General features: G+C 40.8%; 1 protein-coding gene across 1 annotated transcript; it reads right to left on the reverse strand.

The window, feature by feature from the left end:
* Positions 1-1,885: 1,885 nt before the first annotated feature.
* Positions 1,886-15,919, reverse strand: sphk2 (sphingosine kinase 2). The gene is made up of 8 exons (XM_034696979.1): positions 15,664-15,919; positions 11,431-13,033; positions 9,358-9,507; positions 9,183-9,277; positions 8,941-9,056; positions 7,546-7,749; positions 5,342-6,938; positions 1,886-3,898 (listed from the first exon to the last, which is right to left on the reverse strand). The coding sequence occupies exons 2-8, from the start codon at positions 11,891-11,893 to the stop codon at positions 3,836-3,838; spliced, it is 2,688 nt and encodes an 895-aa protein (XP_034552870.1). The 5' UTR covers positions 11,894-13,033; positions 15,664-15,919; the 3' UTR covers positions 1,886-3,835.
* Positions 15,920-15,981: the final 62 nt, after the last annotated feature.

A 15,981-nucleotide genomic window follows, 5' to 3' on the forward strand; every position in this document is an offset into this window, starting at 1 on the left:
AAACAATGACAGACTGAACATTGAATGCTGTTGAATGTTGAATGATATTGTTGACTTGAATTATTTGTTGTGATATGCTGTGGCTTCATTATCTTAAAAAACAACAAAAAAAAACAAACCTGGCACTTCTTCTGGCACTAGATGGCAGAACCTGAGGCCAATCAACTTGAAGCACTTTGTCACACTTAAAAAGGTTTTTCCCTCCAGTCTAAATTCTTGCTTGTGTTGTAGGTCACTTTGGACAAAAGTGTCTGCTAAATGAAATTGTAGAATTGTGGAATTGTAGAATTGTAGAAACAAGAAGCATTTCAACCACCTGGCCATTGTTATCCTCCTGGCCGCAGCTTTTATTAGCATGCAAATGTAAGTGATCGCTCGGTGAACAATTGACGTCAACAGACAAAAATTAAATGCCGTTGATAGTTGTTTTTAATCAGATTTATTTTAAATTTGTTGTGATGCAACTTTTTAAAAAACATTTTTTACATTAGTCATGTACCCCTTGCAGTACTCCCACGAACCCCCATTTGAGAATCACTGACTTAGATTAATGTAAATGTTAATTTGTACACAATGTGCATGAGTGTGCTTTTAAACTACTAAAAAAAAAGTTATGTGAAAAGACCTACAGAGACAATCACTGTCAGGCAGCTCTGTGGTGTTGTGGATTGGACTGCTGCCTTGCAGTCTGATGGTTTTGGGTTCAAATTCTATTAAGGGCTTCCAATGTGAGATGAAAAAGAGACTCTTTCCTCACAAAGTTTATGAGCTGTGCTTTGAAACTGCTACACAAAAATCGTGAAATGAAAAGACCTGAAGAGGCAAGCACTGCAAAGTTGCCCTGTGGTGTGGTGGACAGGGCTGCTGCCTTTCAATGCAAGGGTTCTGTGTTTGAATCCTGGCAGGGACTGTCCATGGGTAATGGAAATGAAACACATTCCTCACACTGGAGTATGAACTGTGCTTTTGAAGTACAATATCCAAATGGTAGAATGAAGGCGTCTAGAAGAAGCCCTGTGGTGTTGAGGAACATGTGTTTTCTGTAATGTCGACGTGTTTGTGAAATGTTGTTTTGTGAAATGTTGTTTTGTGAAATGTTGTTGTGTTTTGCCCTTCAGGGCCACCGTACTAATGAGATACTAATGAAGTACAGAAATCCATTCACATTTTTTCCTTTTAAAAATAACAACTTCAGAGTAAAAATGTTTTTCTTAAGAACCCTGACATACATTACATTATACATGTTTACCTGAGTATTTCTATTTTCTTTTTTCCCTCGCGATACACTTTTGAGTACTACTTTTTTTTTTTGTCAAGTCCAGAAATAGTACAGAGCCAAGTAAGAAAAAAAACTATTGGGGAAATAGGATAGATCACAGGGCTTCCAGATGTGTTTCATTGTTTGAATTTTTTTTTTGTCCCAGCCATATTCAGACACTGACATACATTGTTCTAGAGTGTAGCTTTTCTAAATTGGCCTTCAAACAGTAAAGTTATTTGAATTTTGATATGATTATCTGTGACTGAACCCCAATTTTCAGGGAGTGAAACAAACCTGTACTTCTTTCTCTGTGTTCATGGAGCCCAGAATTCCCAGTGACACACTTGTGTTAGAAAAATGGGAAAACATGGTCTGAGCTATGATCATAGATGAAAAAATGAATAGGATGGTGAACTGAAATAACTTTCACACAGGGAGTTAACATTCTGGCAAACAATAAAACTAGAATTAAAGTGTATATAGATTCTTCCGTTTGGTGATGTTACAAGCCTAGACTAAAAGTGTTGCACAAATATACTGTAGCTATCTAACCACAGAGAAGTTGTGATAGACAAGCAGCACGGTGTGCTCAAAGGATACAACAAAATGAGAAAAACAACAGCCTTGTGAGCAAAGACTTTTACTCCATTTTCTGCAGTCAGGTTTAAACAGTTCATGATCAACAGCCAGAATTTACAGGCTAATTATACAAAGGCATTCATTTGTCCAGGCATAACCAAGACATATACAGTATGTTGATGACCCAGGCAGTCGGTACATGATCTCAGTGATTGATACACTGCACATGCTAATGATTCCTCCTTTGTTCAGACCAAATATATCAGCAGGTTTCTATTACAACATTTCAAATATTATTTATAAAACATAACAGTTCATAGTAGGGCTCTAAAGTACGATGTTTCATTTCACAGAGGAGCACGTCATTATGTGGAAGTTGTGATACTCTCTAGGTATTTTAGATCTTAGACCAAACCAGTTACTCAGATGGCTCTGCTGCTGGATGATTTCTAACTGTGAACATCTATTTCCCTTCATTTGATTCAACTCCAGATTAAAAAATCTGACGTGACAACACAGAGCTGCTGGTGCCCTTGCTTCTCACTGCAGCAGAAAGTATTTAAATGATTATGTAATCTGTCAGTCCTACCTTTCAAAAGCTAAGAGTGTTCAAACTGAGACATTTAATTCATTTCAGTACAGGAATGTCATTTAATCTATTTGTTATTTCATCTGAAATAGACTATTAATACTAGTGCATCCATTTCTAGAACATCTGATTATGTGTAATTAGTGTCTAAAGATTAATATGCATTCTAGTGTTTGTGATTTTCTGTGCTCCAGTTATTGTGCAAAACAAATGCACTACTTTTACTATTACTTAAAATAGGCTTGATGTTTCCTCTAGGCTTCCAAAGATGATTACTCAGAGATATTGATAAACTGTAGACATAAAGTAGTGCTTAGGGAAACTGTGTGTCATTCTGATATAATTCTTGAAATAACCAATCTTAAACCACTGACAAAGACACTTGCTTTGTTCACACATTTTTATGTTCAATATGCTCATCATCATGCACCCACTGACTAAGAAAAAACAGCCTATTATGTAAAAAAGTCAGGGATGGTCACCGTTCAACGGTTCCATTGCTCCCACAAATGATATGATGCTGAAAAGCTTGATCTCGCTGCTCTGCATTGAGTCACTCTCACAAATTTAAGTCATTGAAGTGCAAATTCATCCGCATTTTTCTCCACTGATCCTGAAAACAATGCTGAGGAGCTGCACAAAGATAACAGTGGGTAGGTGGGCCTACAAACATTGTACTGCAGATATATAAGGACAGCTTTGTTTTATGTAGTGGACAGAAACTCTGATAAAAAGGAGAGAGATTGAGAAAAAAACTTTGTTTCTTATATAAGTACGTAAGGGCAAAGGTACAACTGTACTGTCCAGTGTCAGATAAGGCATTACTATCAGGGACGGAAGTTCTTATACTCTAAACATTGGACATTGGACTGGACAGAAGATTAAGGGTTAGGGGCAGATGTGTTAGAATGTGGGCCCCACTGAATTTAAATGACCCTCCAAGTTTAAGAACAACTGTCTCTGAATTTAATCTGATCTCTTTCTATCCCATTGAAAGGCAACAATCAGGTAGTGCTTATCTGCATGCATACTAATATGTATACATCCAACACATGCACTCTCTGCAAAAAAAATCCAATAACATTCGATTGTTCTTCCCTCTTATTATCCCAGGCTGTGCAGTTTTCATGCTTCTCAGGGTATGTTGAATGTAATCCAACAGCTGTGCAATGAGGCGCATTTTTCATACATTTTCAAATTCGCTATTAATCCCTGCAGTCATGCTCCAATGATGCGTGGCTTGGTGGGTTATCCCTTTCATTAAACCCCAGAAAAGCAGTTCCTGCAATCCAGGCTATTATAAGTCTCTCAAACACCCCCTCCCCCTTCAGAACAAAGATGGCAGCACAGATTACATAATTCAGTTGAGTGTTGTATCTGTCAATCAGTGCAGACAGCCCCCCTGATTAGAATCTGGTAATTTTCACTCCACAGTCACCAACGATGAGACGAGCCAAGGAGGGATGGACCTGTAAAATATTAACAGACCAGAAAATAAAGTTATTATAATCACTGTGACCCAGTAGTTCTACTTAGTACTATAGAGGCTTATAGTACATCTGCCAGAGATAAAACACAGCTCCTTGTAGTTTCACTAGTTTCAGGTTCACCCTTAGAGCCTAACACGATTAAGAAAACTCAACATAGTTCTGCACAGTCATTTATACCCTATAAGAGTTGGAACCACAGGATTATCATTACTGGATACATTGCCCATGATAACAATATCATGATACAGCAATTCTGCGATAACTGATAAATTGCAAGATAGTTGTGTAATGATCGACACAATAACTGATTAACTGAAGAGTGCAATATGCCCCTAGATGGTAAGGTAAGGAATTCATGTTATCAGCGCCAAGGAGTCGTAGTGATTTGATCTAAATTAGAAGGGAAATTTATTAACAGCACCAAATTATTTTTCAAATCAAAACATCAATATTTGATGCCTGCTGTAAGATAATTGTTCTGTCCAAGCCATGACAACGTTATATTACATTGTTGATATTTTGTGTATTGATACTGATTGTATTTTGAATTCAAGTATTTTGCTTCATTTGATGGGTTACAATGAAAACAGTATCTACAGCACAGTCCAGAGAAGCATATTACAATATAATGAGCATTAGGGATAGACCGAATATCGACCGGGCCGATTATCTACGCCGATATTCGGCATGTTGAAGCATATTGGCATCTGCCTTTTTTTTCAAATCTGACAGCCAATAAGAGATCAATTTAAAACTGGGTTATTTTGGCTCATTTCTCCTGCAGTTTCTCATCACAGGGGAGGAGCTGAGTAGCATCCATTGTGGCCCCTACAACTAATAGTGATTAAAAACTCATACAACCCCACAACAAGAAAATTAAATATCCCTTTAAAACAAAGATAAGTGAAAGATTAACATTTCAGTTATATTGACATTTTGGAAAACTTTATTTACTGTAGAAAACTTTAGGGAGCTATTTATTTGTTTAAGTTTTCATCTAACTTTATAAGACATGCTGCTGAGCCTGGGAGCTCCCTGCACTTTGTGTTAGAATTTTAAACAAAGATGTCTATTGTCTAAGATAAAAAAAAACTTTAACATGTTGCAAATCTGAAAATCTGTTTAATAAACATATGCTTAAAGGCATTGAAACAAAGTTAAGTGTTTGAGTTTGCAGTAAAAGGGAAAATATTGGCGTCAAATTTTTGAATAATACAAATGAATATTGGCTCCAACATCGGTTATAATCGGTATCGGCCCTATAAAAAACATATCGGTCTATCTCTAATGAGCATGTGCTTTATGTGCTTTCAGATCTAGAGGTTGTCACATCCAATTATCTATGCTTCTCACACTCAGATTAAAGCACTTCAGGACATTCAGACATCCATTACACAATGCACAATTGTCCCTCTTTCTTACCTGTGCTTGGAGAGGCCCATAGGGCACAAGCTCTCCATCCACAGTGAGTGTCCCCCGTGTGGACAGAGGCTGCAGCCTGAAGGCTCTGCAGGTCACATGGCTCACATATGGCGAGCTGACGGAGTGGTGGGTTCCTCTTTCCATGGCAAAGAACAGTCTCAGTAGAGTGGCTCTGGAGATCCCTGCCCGCACAAAAGTCAGGTGGATCAGCCCGTCGTCAAACCTGGCCTGGGGTGCAGCATGAAGGTCAGCCCCGAGGTGGGACTGATAAAGGGCCAGGACTAAGACAAAGTCCCCTTCAATGCTGACCCAGTCTCTGGTGGGGAGGGGTTGGTCCAAGGGGGGTAACAAGTCATCTCTGGGAAGATTTAAAGGCAGTGAGACAAAAGGACGGTTCTTTTGGGGTCCTGCTGGCTCGGCAATGTCAAAATTAAAAGAAGAGGACGGCGTGCGTAAAGAGGGTGACGGTGAGGTGGAGTTTGGGGTGTTAGGGCGCGGGACGAGATAGGATGAGGAGTGTGGGGAGGCACATGAGGGTGATGATGGGGGTGTGGGAGAAAGAGAAAGTGAAAGGGAGGGCAGTTTAGGGGGGAGGGAGTTTGAGTGGGAGTGTTGGAGGAGGGAGAGGGGCCTCGGCCGGGAAGCGTTTTGGTTTTGGTCCAAAGTCTTGGGTTTGTAAGAAAAGGGAGAGTGACGGAAGGGAGAGGAAATGGTCAGAGACCGTTCTCGAGCTACGTCAAGGGGGTAGGCCTCCTTCTGGTAATAGGTTCCATTCAGATCCACGTCCTCCACCCCATACGAGGTACTAGAGTCTGGGTCAGCCTCCTGACTGAGAGGCTGGCTGAAGAGAGTGTTTGCTATCTGGCTGGAAGGGGCAGAATTCTTTCTGACTGCCTGTCTGGCTTCCTGAAGGTCGTCTTGGTAAGCAAAACAACCCTCTGGCTCTTCGTTCATCTCCTTCCTTGTGTCCACTCCACAGCCTTCTCTCCTCTCCTCTACAAACCCCCCACTCCCTTCCCCATCCTTCTCCCTATCCTCCTCCTCCATCTCACTTGAGTCTTGCTCTACTCCTCCTTCCTCTTCCCTTTCATCCTTGATCCTCTCCAGTCTTTCCTTTCCCATATTATAGTCATCCCTTTCATTGGATTCAGAACTTGTCCCCGACCTCTCCGAACATGTCCCTGACCTCTCCTCTTCTGCTTCCATCTCCACCTCCCCCTCTCGCTCCCTTTCTCTGTCCTCTGCCAGGCTGCTTGCCCTCACCACACCGGTTCCTCCTCCCCTGGCCCTCTCCCTTCTCCTCTCCCTTTCCCTCTGCCTCTCCTCTTTCTCCCTCTCCACCTCGCCCTTACGCAGGCTTCTCTGTTCGCTGATGCCCATGTCAGAGCAGGTCCGATGGATGGGGGTTCGGCAGAAGCCTTCCAGGCCTTCAGTGATACTGCGGGAGAGAGGTCTCCTTGGCGGAGGGGGTGTGGCATCTGGCGACGTGGTGCAAATGGAGGGGGGCAGGTAAGACAGACGACCCTTGTATGATCGGAGAGAAGCAATGCGCACCAGGGTGCCCAAGGTGAAGCGAGCTGAGCCCAGGCCACGATACCTGAAATAACAAAACAGCATTAGCATAAAACCTCTTTCTTTAACATATGTGATACTACCATAGACTATATAAAATATGGTCAAAGGATCCGTGACTTGACCCATCTGTTTCTGAAGCGCTGTTTTGAGGCCAATCGTCGGCAGCAGCCATATTGCTGCTGTCGAGCCAGTGTGACGTAAAGAGGCGGGCTTTGAGCCTCCTAGCAAACAGCTACAGTGTTCCTGCCTGTCAATCAAGTCAGCTGTGCTTCTCATTGGAAGACTCGTAATCTCAATAACTTCGAAATTGCAGCGTAGGAAAAAATTTCCACCCCCCCATAACATCGTGTGCAGATCGAGAAATGAGCTATCCAGACTAAACTCGTCTTTTGTACCAGGCTGTAAACATGTTTATTTCTGCTGTAAAGATCGTCTTTTTCCCATTCATGTGTATGTGACTTCTGGTACTTCCGGAGCCAGCTTCAAGCGGATCCCCGATGAACTGCAGTTTTTAGCACTTCCGCATTGGACTCATATTTTTAGACCGGAGGTTGCCGCTTGGATACTACACAGCTATGTCAGTTATGTGCTCTGTATGTTCTGCAGTATAAGCGAAGAAACACACACACCTCTCACTCTCTATGTCCACATCTGACACAAAGCCCCAGGCAACAGAAAGGAAAGAAAACAGTCTCCTGGGTGCCGCTGCACGGCTGTTGTTGGAGGGAGCAGGGCTTGTAGTCACGGAGACCAGGTCCATGGGCTGGACACCACCGCGACAGAGCAAGAAGCAGCAGTTCAAAAGAAGGGGTTCCCGAAGGCACATATCATACCTGAGGGAGATTTTAAAAAAGAGACAACAACACGTCCTTTAAGTACAGATAACAAGAGAACTGTACAGATAAAAAGGTCGACACAGAGTCCATCATCTGTCACAGGTAACAGCACAGATAAGAAGGTGATGATAAAGCAGTAACACTGTGCTCATGTGGTTCAATATAACATAATGATTATGGAATTAGACAGATCTGATCGCATGCAATATTAATCTATATATCTAGTGTGATGTTTGAAAGTAGGTTTTATTCATTTGTGACACATTCAAGTTCAAGAGGACAGAAAACTCACTATTATCTGTCTCAGGGGGGCACACTTTTTCCAGGAATAATGCGGATCAAAACCACACTTCAAAAAAGTTAACTTTTTCTTAAGAGGGAATAATTGTACTCAGGTTGTATTTCATTAACATCATTAAGTCCTTGAAGTTTAAATCATCACAGGAAAGTAGTTCATGTAAAAGAGCCAGTACAAAACACATGACTGATCAGAGATAATGAGATTCAGGTTGTCTTTATTACTCCTACCTAGAACAACGCATTGATAACATGCCAGGAAACATTCCTTCATAAAAGCTTTTGATGGTTGCCGATAGCGATGGAGCACGACGACTAACTTTTTTTTAGTATGGCTGTTTAATATTTACCATGAAAAAGCACAAAAATAACCTCTACATATATTGCAACTCTCCTTACAATTCATGTTGATATGCTTTTTTCATTTGCACAAAATCCAATTCAAACAGTAATTCCATTACATTTTATGAACTTCGTCGTTTCTTTAAAAAAAATCTAATTATATATTTATGGATTCAAATAATACGCCAGAGTTTATAGGAGATCCATTTGAATTCCCTGGGGCCCAATCAAACGACCACATGTGGTTCTTTAGGGCTCACTACACTGAAAACCTGTCAACGGCACTCCAAGTCTTAATCTGTTTTATTTGAGCTAAGCAGCTTTTTGCATTGGAAACACTGCATGCAAAATACTGATGGTATACAACAACAACTTATAAAAGCACAGATCATCAGAAAACAGGGTGTAAACTCCCAGGAAAAATATAGAGCGAGATGAAATATCAATGAAGTTTTGGTCTAGGGTTGTCCTTAATTACACACTTCTTGTGTTCTCACAGCTGAATGTTCAAGGCTCAACTGAAATTGACCAATGAAGATACATGCTTACCCTGCATTGTGGTTGATGGAGCCAGCCAGTGCATTCCCAGAGCCACAGGGCAAAATGCCGACAGGTATTTTTATTGCTTGTTCCCAGTCAGGGCGCTCCATCAGCCCATTAATAACCTGTAGGAACACAACCCAAAACTTCATCTGTGTGAACAGTAAATACTGAACTTGTATGTGAATAAAAACAAAAACATAATACATATCTTCACTTTGATATAACATCTCTGAGTAGACATTACACACCTCATGCAGCAGGCCATCCCCAGAGATAATGATGATGCCGTCCCACTCTGGGAGGGATATCTCTCTGATCAGCTCTCTGGCATGGTTCTGACGTTCTGAGAAGGATCATCTTGTTAACATCTCAGATATCTAGTTTTACTTATTTATGTGTACAGTCTTCTTGGTGCTGTGTTACCTGTCTGTATGAGGTTATAGCTGATGTTGGCCTCTCTGATCATTGGCAGGATGTGGGTCTGACACCACTGCATCGCCTGCCCCCTCCCACTGAAAGGATTGACCAATAACAGTAGTCGCCTTGGACGAGGTAGCAGACTTCTCGAGAATTCTGTATCAGAAATGAAAGGAACGCATTAGAGCATTACAACTGATACTGTTTTTTTTGGTCCAGAACAAAGACAGGAACTAAAGGTTCACTGCACTTTCTAGCCAACTGGGATCTGTCATTCCACAGTGTTGCCCAAGCCCAGACTTAGAGTGCAATCAACCATTTGAGCCCCCTTATTTCACCTCGTAGGATTTAAGTCAGTGTACAATGCTGCCACTTGTTTGTTAACCATTTGTGTTTGCTTACATGGGTAACATTACATGTAGAACTCTGCATAGAGAAATATACAAAACAAGGTTGTGAAAACCAAAACCAAATGATATGTCAGGCTGGAAAAAAACTGAGACAACTCTTCTCTAATCTGCCAACATTTAGTAAGGTAAAGATGGTTGCCAGTGGTGTAGGGGAAGCAATGACATGACTGCACTCCCAGAAATTCCTGGGTTATGCAACAAACGACACTGAAGCAAATCAACATAACTCTCTCTACTACCCACCGCTATAATGTCCATGAGCATAAAAATTGACAGAATCAACACAGCCAGTGATTCATAAACAGAGTTAGGTAAGAGAATCGAGGCTAAGTGAGCAGTGGAGCAGAAACAAGGAGTCAAGCATCAGGCTGAGCAGAACAGTAAAAATACAGCAGCAGAGTATGAATGAGGCAGGAGCAAACTACAGACAAACAGAGGAGTGGTAGGAATCGAAAACAAATGACAGCTTTATCAATGTTAAGGGGAAGAGGGCAGTGGTGTGATAGGTGAAGTTGGAGATAAAAAAAAGTGACGGAGAGATTAAAGAGAATTAAAGGTTAAAGATTAAGTCTACAGAGGAGGAAGGAGACAGGTCTTGCTATCTGTTTGATTATTTAGGGCTGAGGGGATACAACTCCTGGGAAGGGGTGGCAAGCTGCAGCAGCCCCACCCTCTCTGTCTCTACATTTAACATTGCATGATACAGACCATGTGTGCAGGACAGATAAGGGCAAAAAAAAAAAAAAAAGTATAAGATAAATAAAGTGAAGACACATATGTAGTAATGTGAAACAAACAATCAATGCTAGAGCTCAGAAATTTGAATAATAATTCCCACAGCTTCTTAGACTATATCAGTGTGTGTCTTGATTTGAATTTAACTTGTTGTCCTCGGAGACAAAATGTGTTTGTTGCACATACAGAAAGGTCCAAGGTCAATGTGACATTAAGCTATACTTAGCAAGCATTGACAAAGCCGACATAAATCAAGGTGGCATGTGGCAACAATGGTGGTTTCATGAAGTAAACAACAGGAATCAAAGTCTTATTCAAGGGTTAAATGAAAAGGTCAGCCAAAGTAAATTAAACATGTACCAGTAATAAACTTACAGTGAGCTGTTAGCTAATCACCTAAACTCTGCTTATATAAGCAACAAGGAATCCGTCATACAAAGAATTAATCGTCGTTTAGTGTTTTTGGGTTCACATTTATTGATTGCCTTTTTTTGTTACAAGTCTAAACATTTTGGAATTCTAAATTAAGAGAAACATTTGGCTGCCAGAAAGATAGGAAAATGTTTTTAATCGATTCTTGAACTTTAAAGAATGAATGTAAGCAATATAAAGTTACAACAATCTGATACTGGTGCCTAGATTTGATTGATCTAAACTACGTACCCCTCTGACACTTGTGGGATTAAATACATATCCAAAGTATGCTTGCAATTTGCTAGCTTTAAATAACATTGTACTTCCTGCTGACAAGACTCCTTGGTTGTTTGTTTTTAATCAGACAATAATTTACCAAGCTGTTGATCTTTTGGGACTTCCTGGTATTTTATATGCCTGGTACCACAACTCTATTTAGTATTGTCGACTAACATTTAAAAACATCTCTCGTCCATCATCAAACCTGAAAAGGCCAGCCTGTCGTGAGACACTCACTCACCTGTGTCAGCAGTGACAATCACATCTCTGAGTAGACATTGCACAGCAGCCGACCACCTCTCAGCTTCAGGCCTGCTTTCTGCCAGGTATGCCCTGACCTGCCTGCGCCGGGATACACCTTTCCGTCGTTTCCCTGGCGGGTACCAGTACAGCACCAGGAGAGGAGGAGCGGGGGCACGAGGGCAGCTGCATCCCACAAGTTCTGATAAAGGCAGCAGGAGACGGGCTTCCTTTCCCGGCCGCGGTGACAGACGCTGGATGTGTATGTGAGTGTGGGTGAGGGTCAAGGCATAGTTGGAGGCCAGAGCCGGAGTAGGGGAGGCAGCCGGGGAGAGTCCCCCTGGACCACCAGGGCTGTTGGGGCAGCTGTTATTGTTGCTGTTGCTGCCAGACCCCCAACTGGCAAACTGGCCATGAAGGAGGGCTTCTGCTGTGGAGGGTGAGGAAGGTTCTGGGGACCTCATTCTCAGCTTATCAAGGAAATGTCAGTAAATCAAGCTTTACTGTAGTGTGTTCTGTTATACTATATACAGTTGGAAACTTGAAGAGAAGAGTTCGGCAGCTCTTCAAGATATTCAGGGGAAATCAAAACATATGTGAACATCAGTCTGAGAAACTTATCCCTGAAATCTCTGTAAACTCATTCTTCCTCTTCAGTGCTTGAATTCAAGAAGTCACAAAAAGTGTCCGTTCCCGCTTGCCCGAAGTTTGTCTTCATTTGAAAAAAAGAAAAAAAGATCTCCTCCAGTTAGAAGGTATTTCTTTTTAGAGTATTTATCCAGTGGAGATGGAATCTGGTAAAACCAGTCTTTGCGTCACAGTTAGAAAAAAGCTCCCACCGCAGATTGATCTGAAGAGTCGTCAGCCTCTACAGTTTACTGCTGGCAATACTTCAACATATTGAAAGGACAACACTGCTCACTGATGTATAATTTTCACTGTGAGATCCGGTCATCCTAACAAGTGTTCTTCTTCACAATGATTACATTAGTAAAACGAGGTCTATGTTTCAACTTACAGCCAACTAAAATGATAACAACACGAGGCAGCTGATCAGCTACTCAACATTTACAACAAATCCTTAAATAATTACACAAAAGGACAAAACGCAAACTTAAGGATCCATGAAGTATGAAAAGACAAACATACACACCTTGTTTTGGCAAGGAGGCTTTAACAATTAAATTAATCATATGCTCATGTTAAGAATTCTTTAGAGTAGGTAGCACAGTGAGTGCCTGCAAAAAACTAATGCCACAAAGATATGATACGTGCAGGCTTTTTCAAGACCTTTGATACCTCTATTGCTATCTTTTTCTCAGTGATCTAAAGGAGGCAGACAAGAGGAATAACAAGACCAGACTTCATGACAGTAGTGTGTTACATTTAAGTTACATGCAAGCCATTACTCCATCATAACTTCATTATATGTTCTTCATAGGAAGCAGGTGAACACAAGGTAAGATTGGCAGACATCAGAACAAACAAAACAAAAACAAAAAACACAAAGACAAACAAGAGGACGGTTCCAGGTGGGTCCTTAGTTTATGTCATTGTAAAGTCCTTGAGTCAAGCATCACGTTACCGCCCAAAGATCCCTGTTCCTGAACCACAAACAAACATTGGAAAGGTGGACAACAGTCAGAAAAAGGCAGATATTTGATTTACTCAGCAGAATAAGTATATTATTAAAAAGAACATGAGGCAAATAAAGTAAACTGAGAGTGCCTAAAATTCATCTGGGATTGCACTGTGCAAAGTTTAACATTTCTGTATCACATTTTCACAATAATAGAAGAAAAAAGTACAGGGCAGAACTGTCACGATAAGAACAAGAGATTAGGGTTACAGTGTAAAGCAATTCAAGCTCTATTATGCCCCTTGACCTAAGGTGCATGTCTCGGCACACAATGACTCACAATCACACATCCTCAACTGCCCTGCTGAGACAACACATTGCTGCGGATGAAACGTTGCATGAGAATAATGACCACATCTGGTCGGTATTTTCATGTGTAGGGCTTTTGTCTAACAAGATTTAGGGAAACAGTGTTTCACAATTTGAATCTGGGATTTGAAGTCTGCATATTTCTGAACTAAATGGGCACAGGAATTTGGAGCATTTCAAATAAACAGCCTCCTTTAAAAATCCCAATAATTAAGCAGGCTCTTAAATAAAATATAAAAGAGGTTTGGCACTCACTTCATAAACTGCAGTTCCCCACATAAATACGTTTTTTTGACTGGTCATATGTTTGTAAATGTGGGCCTGTATATAATATACAAAACAATTAAGTGCCTGGTATCATTAGTGTATATTTTAAGTATTAAGGTGTCAGGTTACAGTGGTCAAAGCTGCAAGTCGGAATTAACATGTCACATCTTTCTTTGAATTCTTTTAACAGTCAGGAAACATTATGCAATCTTAGGTGCAGACACAATCAATACTTGGCTGATGTCCTGTCATGATAATACTTCCAGTGGTGGACAGTAACAGTAAATTTACTTAAGTACATTTTTTGAGTATCTGTACTTTACTTGAGTATTATTTTGGGGGGTACTTATTACTTTTACTCCACTACATTCAGAAGACGATTATTGTACTTTTTACTCCACTACATTTCTATCAGTGCTCTATTTACTCACTACTTTTGCTTTGAAGTCAGCTCATGAATTTCCTTCTCTTTTCTGAAATCTGATCCCTAAGACAGTAAAATGTGTTTGTGTAGTTCTGATGGGCAGTGGTTTAGTCATACCTGCATATCCACAGTTGAACGTGGAGCAAACACAGATTTCACTCATATCAGGAAGTTCATTTAGAGGTGGTAATTATGGCTATAATTCTCCACCTGAGCACACATATCCATATCTTCAGCCCGTGTTAGAGGTTTTGGAAATGAAGAATGATACGTATCGTTTGAAATGTTCTCCCTGTTTCCCACTCTGCCCAAACATACAAACATTCACTGTCCAACCTGAGAAAGAGTGTTGAGCTACGTAACATTTGTTTAATTCCAGATGAACATTTCAAACTAAGTTGTCTGTGCTTGGAGTAACTTAGTGTCTGTTTTTATTCCATGGTATAGTTTTTAGAGATTTCTAGTAATGGTTTCTAAATAAACAGAATTTAACAAAAAGTACTCCTATGTATTCTTGACTGCATTGAAAATACAACGTTTAGAGATTTTTTTTAAGAAGTATTTTGAATACTTAAGTATTTTCAAAAGCAAGTACCTCAGTACTTTAACTTAAAGTTTTAATTTGACAGAACAACTTCCACTTGTATTGGAGTAATATTTGACATGGAGGATCTATACTCTGACTTAAGTAATGAGGCTGTGTACTTTGTCCACCACTGAATACATCTCAGTAACAAGGACCTCACTGATGCCCATTGTTGCACCTTACGTCCTTGAAATGCAGGGCGGGGACACCCAGAAAATAATGTCAGCGAGCTAATTTAGTCTCCAACACAATGAGCCTGCTGTTGGGTGACTTGAGGGGTGTTTTTGGGCAAGTTTCGTTTGGCTCATACTCTCATCTCAAGAGCATTTCTGTGCTGTTTTTAAAGCTCACTTCAACACCCTTATTAATCGTGACAACAGCTTGACTAATCACCCCGATGAGACAAAGTTGAAGCTGTTAGAACGTCAAACTTCAACGTTGTCATCCAAATTAAACGCTAGCTAGCAGGTTGAAAGGCTGTTAGCCAGCTGACTAACTTGACTCTAGCTGCTGTACTGACAGTTATCTACAAACTGAAGAGCTATTTCACTCATTTTGCAGTCTGTTGGACAAGAAAGTGATAAAAGTTGTACATGTTAAAAACCCCATCGTTGAATGGAGGAGTTAGCAAACGCTAGCTGGTGTTATGAATACAGTCGCTACTGTAGTAGAGTGCGACCACACCAGCAACACAGCGTTCTCAGTTAGCTAGCGGTTTGCTGCTTAACATGTAGCCTAAGTTGAAGCTTGCTTTCCAACATAATTAAAACATCATGCTATCTGGAATAATGTGCAAACTGAGTGGCTCCCATTTCACTTATCCATGTATTGATTAGTTTAATGGGGTATCCAAGTTAGCGAAGATAACAGCAGTCCAACGTTAGCTAACACGCGTAATAATCATTCCATCAAGCAAAGTCATCTATAACTGGGAAGTAAGTTGGGTTTTCCTCGCACCAGATCAGGAACAACGTGGTAAAATTTAATCACACAAAAGGGTCTAACTTACCTCATCTTGGCTCCCGTGTGGAGACGACAGTGAGTCGCTTTGCTCGTCCTGTAAACTGTGGATCGGAGCAGGAAGTGCCTGGAGACGCAGGAGCAGCAGCTTTGAGCGGCGGAGAGGAAATCCAATGGCGATAAGGAAAACATTGCAACACCCACCGACATTCTCCAATCATAGACAGCCCACAACTTCCTGGCCAAGTCATGTTTTCTCCAGGCCAGCTCATATCAATACTGATCAAACGCTTTGTGACGCAAGATTCACCAACAGCCCTCCAGTCCAGACTATAAATGGAAAAACAAGATTGTAGGAAGTCTAAGT

Source organism: Notolabrus celidotus, chromosome 12, assembly GCF_009762535.1.
Source record: "Notolabrus celidotus isolate fNotCel1 chromosome 12, fNotCel1.pri, whole genome shotgun sequence".
Classification (NCBI taxonomy): Eukaryota; Metazoa; Chordata; class Actinopteri; order Labriformes; family Labridae; genus Notolabrus; species Notolabrus celidotus.